Source organism: Pleurodeles waltl, chromosome 6 (genome assembly GCF_031143425.1).
Source record: "Pleurodeles waltl isolate 20211129_DDA chromosome 6, aPleWal1.hap1.20221129, whole genome shotgun sequence".
Classification (NCBI taxonomy): domain Eukaryota; kingdom Metazoa; phylum Chordata; class Amphibia; order Caudata; family Salamandridae; genus Pleurodeles; species Pleurodeles waltl.
In genome coordinates this window covers 1507948595-1507958597 of record NC_090445.1, presented here as the reverse complement: position 1 = coordinate 1507958597, position 10003 = coordinate 1507948595, and the positions used below count along the sequence as shown (strand labels likewise).

The 10003-nt window shown below is 47.1% G+C and overlaps 1 protein-coding gene across 3 annotated transcripts in view; it reads right to left on the bottom strand.

Moving 5' to 3' along the window:
• The window catches only part of FAAP20 (FA core complex associated protein 20), a 103775-nt gene that overhangs the window by 13885 nt on the left and 79887 nt on the right, over positions 1-10003 (bottom strand). For all 3 annotated transcript variants that reach the window (XM_069240997.1, XM_069240995.1, XM_069240996.1), the window contains one exon: positions 8975-9621. In XM_069240997.1, coding sequence (XP_069097098.1) covers positions 8975-9621 — 647 coding nt within the window. The remainder of the gene's footprint in view (positions 1-8974; positions 9622-10003) is intronic.

The following is a 10003-nucleotide window of genomic DNA, read 5'->3' as shown; positions in this document are numbered from 1 at the left end:
TGCGAAAACGGCCTTCCTCGGGAAAGATTGCCGTCCGCAATCCACCATTTCAAATCCATGGCAGCATCTCTGGAGATTCTCACCGAGCCTTCGAGATCCCCTTTGTGTTGAGACCACTGCCTTCGGAGGCACCACTGAAGAGCCCTCATGTGCCAGCGAGCATGCGTGACCAACAGTATGCAAGAAGCAAACAGACCGAGCAGACGTAGGACCTTGAGGACTGGAATGACCGCTCCACTTTGAAACATTGGAACCAACGCCTGAATGTCCTGAACCCGCTGAGGCGGAGGAAAGGCTCGATTCAATGTTGTATCCAGTACTGCACCTATGAACAAGAGGCGCTGAGAGGGCTCTAGGTGAGATTTGGGCACGTTCACCGAAAAGCCCAGGTCGAACAACAACTGGGTTGTCGACTGCAGGTGATGCAACACGAGCTCTGGAGACCTGGCTTTGATTAAGCAGTCGTCTAGATAAGGAAATACTGCTATCCCCTTCCTTCTGAGCTCTGCCGCAACCACCGACATCACCTTCGTGAAGACTCGAGGTGCTGAAGTAAGACCAAACGGGAGGACCGCAAACTGATAGTGCTGCGACCCCACCACAAAACGGAGATACTTCCTGTGCGACTTGAGTATCGGGATATGAAAGTAAGCATCCTGCAAGTCGACAGACACCATCCAATCTCCATTGTTCAGCGCCAAAAGCACCTGAGCTAGGGTCAGCATCTTGAACTTTTCCTGTTTGAGGAACCAATTCAAGATCCTTAGGTCCAGGATTGGTCTCAACCGACCATCCTTCTTGGGAATCAGGAAGTACCTTGAATAACAACCTTGACCCCTTTCCTGCTCTGGGACCAACTCCACCGCGCCCTTTGAAAGGAGGACTTGAACCTCCTGTTCTAACAACAGGAGGTGCTCTTCTGAACAATAAGATGGGCGGGACGGGATGGGGGGCGGAAACTCCCGAAAGGGAAGGGTATAGCCGTTTCTCACAATGCTGGTAACCCAGGCGTCTGAAGTTATGACCTCCCACTTGTGGAGAAAACTCAGTAACCTCCCCCCTACAGGAGTGGAGTGAGTGGGAATTGGTGGAAGCCTAAGGCTGCTTCCCCTGCTGCACCCCTCCAGAGGAAGAGGAAGAGGCAGAGTGCTGCTGAGTGGCTCCCCTGGTACGGACCCTACCCCTCCCTCTGAAAGATCTATAGGAGAGAGCAGAGGTAGGCTGCTGGAATTTCCCTCAAAAGGAGGAGGAGGAGGAACCACGACCAAATCCTCGAAACCTCCTAAAAAATCTGGAGGAAGCAGAAGAAGTGGCTTGCAAGCCCAGCGACTTGGCCGTGGCCCTGCTCTCTTTGAACCTTTCTAAGGCCGAATCCGCCTTGGCACCAAAGAGCTTGTCCCCATCAAAAGGAAGGTCCAGTAGGGTCGACTGCACATCCAAGGAAAATCCTGAGTTACGAAGCCAAGCCTGCCTCCTCGTAACTACAGCAGTGCCCATTGCCCTAGCAACCGAGTCAGTTGTATCCAACCCAGATTGGATAACCTGAGTTGCAGCTGCCTGAGCGTCCGATACCAGGCTTAATAGCCCCTGAGGAACCTCCGTATGCGTTGATGCAATCTCGTCCATCAGGGCATAAATGTACCTTCCTAAAATACATGTAGCATTGGTGGACTTCAATGCCATGCTACATGAAGAGAACATCTTTTTGGATGCCATGTCCATCTTCTTGGAGTCTCTATCCGAGGGCACAGCTGGAAAAGACCCAGGAGCAGACCTTGCCGAGCAGGAAGCCTGGACCACCAAGCTTTCAGGTGTTGGATGCCTGGTAAGAAAACCTGGGTCAGCCGGTGCAACCCGATACCTTCTAGCCACAGATCTATTGACAGCTGAAGAAGACACCGGCTTCTTCCAGACTTCCATTATAGGGTCCAGTAGCGCTTCATTGAATGGCAAAAGTGGTTCTGCCGATGTAGAGGCAGGGTGCAACACCTCTGTCAACAAATTCTGCTTGGCTTCAGTCAACGGCAAGGGGAGATCCAGGAAACCAGCTGCCTTCCTGATAACAGAATGAAAAGTGGCTGCCTCTTCTGTGTACTCCCCAGGAGATGACAAGTCCCACTCGGGAGAGGTATCTAGGCCACTAGCAGTGTCCAGTCCATGGAGACCCTCACGAGAGTCCTCAATCTCTCCATCCTCCAAGTTTTGTCTCTGGTACTCCTGCTCTTCAAGGAGGCGGAGAGCAAGCCTCCTCGAGTGCAGCCTCTCCTCTATTCTCGGCGTCGACATGGCGTCAGCGGAAATCGAAGAACGCCGCCGATCCTCGGATCCGTCCGACGCCGGTTCTACAGGCGCCATAGGCCTCTTCGGCGCCGAACGAGGAACCGGATGGAGTGAAGACTGCCTCGGAGTCGTAGGTCTAGACGGCGTCACTGACTGAAACATCGAAGCTGTCGGAGCCAAAGTCCCAGGAGCCACCGGAGCCGATACCGGCGCCGAGCCCACGTTCCCCGGGGGGAGAAAGGGCATAAAGGGTGCTGGTCGAAGCGGAGCCGGAGCACCCATGTTGAAGGCCAAAGGGCCCGAAGGACCAGCCGGTCCACCACCTGGAGCCATCTGTTGGAAGATGGAAAACATTGCATTTAAAAATGCGGTACTATCAGCTCCAGGGGCCGGGAAAGCCGGGTACTGGGGTGCCTGGTTCGAAGGCGACACCGACGCCGGTCTCGACGTCTGCAAAGACAGAGAAAACATCTGAGGCTGCGGAACCTCAAACACTGAAGGTGGTTGGCCCGTTGACACGGGCGATGTCGGTGAAGCTGGAGAAGGCAACGGCGTCGACGGCTGCGGAGTGACAGTCGGACTGACTTCCCAAGTCTTCCGACGTCGAGTTGATGGTGACCTCGACCAAGACCTCTCCCTACTCGACCGGCGCAGTGATTCTCGATGACGCCGGGAGTCCCGATGACGCCGATGAGACTTCGGTGTCGCCTCTTTTCCTTCTTTTTCGACTTCGCCAGAAAAAGCTTGGCCTTGCGCTCTTTCAGGGCCTTAGGATTCATATGCTGACAAGAATCGCACTTGTCAACATCATGATCGGTACTAAGATACCACAAGCAGTCAGAATGTGGGTCCGTTACCGACATTTTGCCCCCACACTCACAGGCTTGAATCCCGACTTTCTTTGCGACATTGTAATCTCAAAGAAAAAATATATCCAAAAAACACACTGTAACTGTCGAACAGTAACAGTAGCTCCCTCGAAGATAACCGTTTCGAATGGCACAGAAAAAAGGGAACTGAGGTCGGCACGTCAGCGAGGACCTCTTATTGCCTGTATGACGTCAGACGGCGTCGCGTGGGCAACTGTGACGTCCTCGTCGACGTGCAGAAGCTAGGAAGAAGATTTCCGTCGAGTGCTGGCGCAATGGGGGTATTCAATAGGTGAGGAATCCACAGGTAGTTGTATCCATCAGAACTAAAATTACTTGGACCTTATTTTGTGTATGCAGACCCTGAAGGAGAAATTATAAATCCAAACCAATCCCTAACTGTTTTAGCATACCCCACAATAGTTTTCTGTCTACCAAATCAAATGCAGCACGAAAATCAACAAAACAGGCTTCCTCGCATTTCAATTGATTTTTTTGCTAATGACCACAGACTAAAACAGTGGTCAATTTTCGAGTGCCCTTCTTTAAACCCGCCTTGCTCTATGGTATCAGGTCATTTTTCTCTGCCCATTCTTTAATCAATCCCAGCAGTATCCTTGTAAATACCTTTTCTCCTATATCTAGTAGGCTTATCAGACGGTAATGTTTTGGTTGTGTAGGGTCCTCCTTTTTGTGAATCAGTCTTATCATAGCACCTTTCCAATTCTCTGGGAAACAGCCGCAATCAAGAATTTTATGAAATGTAGTATGAAAAAATGTGACCCACCAATCGATGTTTTTTCTTATTATTAATGCTGGGAGATTATCTGGGCCTGCCGCTTTTGTTACTTTAAGTGCTACAATGGTTTCTTTTATCGTTTGTGGAGCAAAAGCTAGCCTCAAGTCCTCACCAATCTTCCTAGTAGCTCCGTATTCTTCCTCAGTGTCGGAACCTTTATATACAGTAGACAAATATTTATACCAATCCTCTTCAATCAGACAATGCATAGTTCCTGACATTTTCCCCTTCCTTACCAGCTGCCAAAAGCCCCTGATATTCCGTGTGCTTATCACCTCAATCATTGTATCCCAATTCTTCTTAATATATGCCTGTTTCCTCTGTCTTATGATTATTTTATAACTTTGTTTTGCCTGACAAAGCTTCTCTTCTATAGCCACTGAAGGTCTTTTCTTATATTCCCTTTCTATTCTTCGCACCTTTCGCTTTTTACACCTGCACTCCCAATTAAACCATCTATTGCTGCTGTTATTCTTATATACTTCTCTCTTCATCTTTCCTTCTTGCGATATTTTTAATTTAGTTTTCAAGCAGTCAACCGTTAGCGCAATACCCCTATTATAACCTTTGAAAATGTATTTTGGATCTTCTTCCATTTTAAAATTTGGATCGTTTACTATCAGATCATTAAGCGCTTTCAAACTACTTTCTGTAAGTCGGGTAGTTATCCTGTGAAGGTACTCAACCTGCGCTATCAGCGCCTTTTCTTTTTCTTTTTGATTTTTATAGGCTGACTGAATTGTTAAACGGAGTGGCCAATGGTCACTGCCCTCAAGATACCCAACTCTGAAGTCCAAAACTTCTCCAAAAAAACAGGTATTTATGAACGCATAATCAATAGGGAATGCCTGATTGCCTATACGAAAAGTCTGTTTTGCCGGGCGATCCGTATTCATACGTCCGTTTAAACAGAACATACCTAGTGAACTTAAAATTCTTACTAAGGCCAAATCACGGGCGGAACATTCTACATTTGGGAAAATGCTATTTTGGATTCGTGCAGCTACCAGTAGTTCCTTGTACAATTTATCACTACTTTTGGGGTCAAGTTTGTGATTAAAATCTCCCAGCATTAGAGTCACATGTCCTACTTTACCAATACATAGTCATTCCAAATCCTTCTCAAATAGACCTGCTGTATGTCATAATCACGCATATACCCAGGTTGTATATACACATTAATTATCATAAGCTGTTTCGAACCTCCTACTGTATTGTAAAGATCTACATGACCTGCCAATAACCAGCGACATTTAGTTTTTATTTCTGTGAACTTATTCGCTATTCTAGTTGAGGCTAAGGTTATTAGGCCCCGGGACGGGCGGCCTAACCCTTGCTGTTCTGCTGCCCTAAAAAGCCTCATAAAACGGTCTACTGGTTCAGGTTACTCACACAGCCAAGTTTCCTGGAGACACAATATATCATACTTTTCTAGGTCTCCTTTAAATAGGTCTTGTTTTAAATGTTTTTTATAACCTCCCAAATTCCAGGAAAAAAAATCAAATGGCTGTGCGCAGGTCTTAATTCCTAGTCCACATCATTCAATTCTCCGCCACTGTAATCATCAAGGGGCTCAGAACGATTCCTCCACTGTGATTCATTATACTCAGTAGCTACAGTTCCGCTTAGACTGCCATTATTTCCATCTACACACCTTTGATTTTTATTACGTAACAAATTACACTGCACTTGATTTGGGCACAAGCCAGCATGGCACCTGAGGGCTCTACTGTTTCGTACCTCCCCGTCTAGCTCACTTTGTTGCACTAATCTTATACCCTCCTTTATTAGCTCTGCCTGCAGTACTAATTGTCTGATTCATTCAGAACAGAAGAGTACTTTGGTCACCTCTTCCCCCTCAGAGTTTTGTATAAATCCTATATGCTTTAATTCTTCTGACTCAATCTCACATAAGCTTGGACACAAAGCCATAACTTCCAAAAGGGGCGTACGATTCACGGGTTTTAACTTCCTTTGCCATTTCCTCTCAATCACTCTTCCCCTGGGCTCCAAATATATCCACCTACATGGACTTCCACTGGGACTATGCCTCTCTTTCCCTGGGCCGTTAGGTGAAAACAAAACCCCGCACTTCACTGGGCAAACTAGTTTATTTAATTCTCTACTTCCCCTACTTCTTACTAATCTCTTAATGTTGTTCTCTCCCTCTAGCCCACCACTTACCCTTCTGTCCTCCCATTCTCTCATTGCCACTCCTTGGTTACCCTTCTTTCTTTATCCTCGCTGACTATCTTCTCCATGGGACATGCTAGGAACTTTTTGTGAGGTGGCCCCTTGCTCTGGGGCTACTACTTCCCACCCTTGGCCTTGGTCAGTCCTTAAGTTGTTAGCCTGGACTGCCTGCGCTATCTCTCCCTCGCTTACTACTAATGTTCCACTCCTAACGTTTCCTGGCTTTCTTTTCTTCCTACATTGGAGTTTGTTGAGGGGTCTATGGGATCCATATCCCCTTCTCCCCCATCTACGATTCCTCTTTATCACCAGCATTGGTTGTTTGGAGACATATACTGATGATTGACTTGTTGTCTGTTTTAAAGCTGTTTCCCCTCCTTCTCTATTTTGTTCGAGGGTATCTGTTTCTTGATCCTTTTTTCCCTGGTACAGGTCGTACTAGTGCTGGCATACTACAATTAATATATTTAAACTCCTCTGTTATCCCCTGTAATTGTTTTTTATGTACCTTCCCTAAACTATTATTTGCTGTCAGTACTTCTAAGACTGCCTGCATTGCCTTTTGCATTAGGAACATTACATCTAGTAGGGACTCAGCGGGTACAGAAGTAGTATCCAAGGCAAATGCAGATTGTCTGCCCAAAGAGGAAGACAACAAGAGAGTATCCGGATCTATACCCTCTGTGGCACTTCCTCCCAACACCCCCTACAAACCCCCTCCTCCTTTCAAAATCCGATGGAATCCTTTCCTCAGATCTTATACTATCCCTTGCACGAGGCGGGGGGCAAGGGGATGAAGATTGTCTAGGCTCCAGCAAACCCTTACGCCCAGTACCCACCTCTGACTCTCTTCCCCTGCCCCCCCCCCCCACACCCACCTCCTCAGGAGCAAGTCTTCCATCTGTAGTAAATCTGAAGTCAGGGACTCAATCCTTGTAGAACAATCAATTTCGCTCTGGTTAGTGTCAAACATGTTGTTCCCCTCTAACTTCTATGGCGTGCTCTTTGACGTATTACGAGGCTTTTTAAAATATTTCCCCACAAATTCTCTAATTATTACGTCAAGTCCCTGAGGGTCTCTCACAGTTGTCCCTATTGACACTGGTATCTCTCTGTGTGTCCTCCTGTCCCTGTCCTGACGACTGAAGTACTTTTCCTCCACCTCCTTCTTCTTGATTTCTAAACGATAGCCTTAAAGACTGACGCTCACCCAAAGACTCCTTTGCTTTAGGGCATGTTGTTGATCCCTTTTAAGCACCACCATGTGAGTGCACCTTGCTCACCGGCATGCTGAAAACTATGCTGTTTCTGTATAATGTAGTCTGGGTATTATATATAAATAACGTATGTGTCACTCCTTTGGACGTCGCCCCCGCAATAGACACACAGCACCCTTTGAGTTCCGATCTAGTTGACTAATTAATTCTTAGGTAAACTTTCTGGGGTCCTTAGTGAAGATACTATTTCATTTTTCTACTCCTTAGTGAAGTTCTAGTACACTCTGGTACACTCCAGAGCGCCCCAGTACACTCAAGACCACTCCAAGATCCAACTGTAGAGTTTTCTTCCACTACCTTAATTCTTTAACGAACACCCAGGGGGGCAAGCAGCACTGGTCTAATACCAGCCGCCTCCGCCCCACCACAGGGAGGAGCTGCAGCGCTAGCTACGCACAACAAGATGCTGGACACTTTCCTTAGTCTTAGTCCACCACCTTAGGCCACCAACTCCTGTGTTGCTCCAGTCCTGAATGGTCCGAGAGGTTCATCAAATACCAGGCCAGAGGGAAAACTGTTGACAGTAGACAGTAGACCGAGCACAGGGCCAGGAATTCCCTCCAGGGGTCGTCCGTCACAGAGTGGCCAGCCCCGACAAAAAGTTACACACGCGGCCCTACCAGGGCCTGCCGAGAGCCCCCTGGAACCGCCTGGGGCTAGGCAGTAGGAGCTGGCCCCCTGGTACCGGGGAGAGCCAGAGGCAAGCCAGACGCTTAGAGGCCGAAAGTCCAAAAAGGTCTGAGAAACAGGCACGGGGGCAGGCAAGAGGTTCACCCCCCCCAAACCCTGCCTTGCCAAGCACCACCGGGCACCATAGCAGCTCAGCCGCAAGCCGCGGCAGCCACCCTTACCGCAGCCGCAGCTGTTCCAGTGAGGACCCAAGCCAGAAAACCAAGAGCAGACAAAGGAGGGCCGAGTCGCCCCAGTAGACTTGGATGAGCCCCCTCTTCACAAGCGGTGCTGCGACCACTACACTTCGGTGGCCCAGTGGTTTCTGCAACTCTGCAACTCCGTGACTCCGCTCTACCCGCTGCATCTGCTGATTTGATAATACCGATCTGATTTCACACATGGCCTCTCTTCTCCTGGGACTGGTAAAACCGTTGCAGCCTCCCACCCACAGACTTACAGCAATTGCCCTATTGTATGTGAAAAGGAGGGCGGCTATCTACTGGGGTGGGCTGCAAGCACCTACATTTGACCAGTGGCTGAAAGATTTGGCCTACTGTAAGGAGCAACTAGAGCTCTATGTGGAGGAACTTCCATAGGCCTCAAGGCCAAAGAATATTTGGGGTCCTCTTGTATCATATTTGCTTACTGTGTCTAATGGAACCTAACAAGGGGCATAGTTACGGTTTTCAAATGCAGGTCTTGTCACTATTCATGTCTATCATGCCTGGGTAGTAATCGCAGGGTGACAATCTTTTGAATACTGTGTTGAGCCTGTGATGGTACTGTCGCCGTCTCTGTTTGTATACTGTGCAGTTTATTGAAATAAACAAATGAAAAAAAGGTATTTGATAAAGACTAAAACAAGGAATACGAAAACTACTCACTGTTCTGAGAACTGTAAACAACACATGGGACAACTCTTCAGACAGGTTGTTTCTTCAACAGCCTTCTCAACAGGGCTGAAAGTGGCACACCTTCCATGGTCTATGACTGAAATCTCTTCTTCCACGGCACTATGGTCAGATGGCTTGACTGTGGATGATTCCCCTTCTGTTTCCTTCCTCTCACTTTGTGAGTATGATTTAAAGAGCCGCTCAAAGCCAGAAACGTTTTTTGGTTTCTGAGAAGCCATTTGTTGAAGAGGACCCTGAATGTCAACTGAAATCTTCGTAGCTCCTCTTTTCTGCGAGTTTTGGGTTGGGATTCTGGGTTTTGATGACTTTGCCATCTCGGTCTTTCCTTTTCTAGAGAGTTTGGGAATATGCTTTTTACTTTGTTCAGCAGCAGGACCGTTTTCAATGGTGTCCTCTTTGAAGGGTTTGAATCCTTCAGATGGTAAGACCATAGATTTCTGAGGCAACACCTCCACAGTTTGGCGGTCGGATGGGCCAGTAACCTGCTGCTCCAAGTCGGAGATCACAGAATTTACTTCTTGCTCTTGAATAGCTGATGGGAATGGGGTCCACTCAAATTCTTTAAGTCCAACCTGAAAAACCTCTGTCCTTTCGGCATTTTTGTCTTTTTCTGAAGACTATATTGTATGGAGAAAGAAAATCATACATAACATATATTTATAAAGAAGAACAATCTACATTTAAGATACATAGCATCAGAACAGTTTAGTTTAACATGCTTTACAACAATCAATGCTGAAGAACAAGAATATGGTTGTCACGCAAGAAGGTTAAGTAAATGCTACTATAGTGACAACTAAGTAATTTCCGCCTGAAAATTATTTTCGAGGAGCACCCTTGTATCAAAAACTTACTCTATGACAACATGAATTCATAGAGCTTTACGTTTAAGACAGTTATAGCTTTTATATTAAGAAAAATACTATTTTCTGAAATCTTCACTAAAAGCAAATAATGCACACTAAAATCTCTGTGGATTGCACCGGTTTGAAAAAGTTG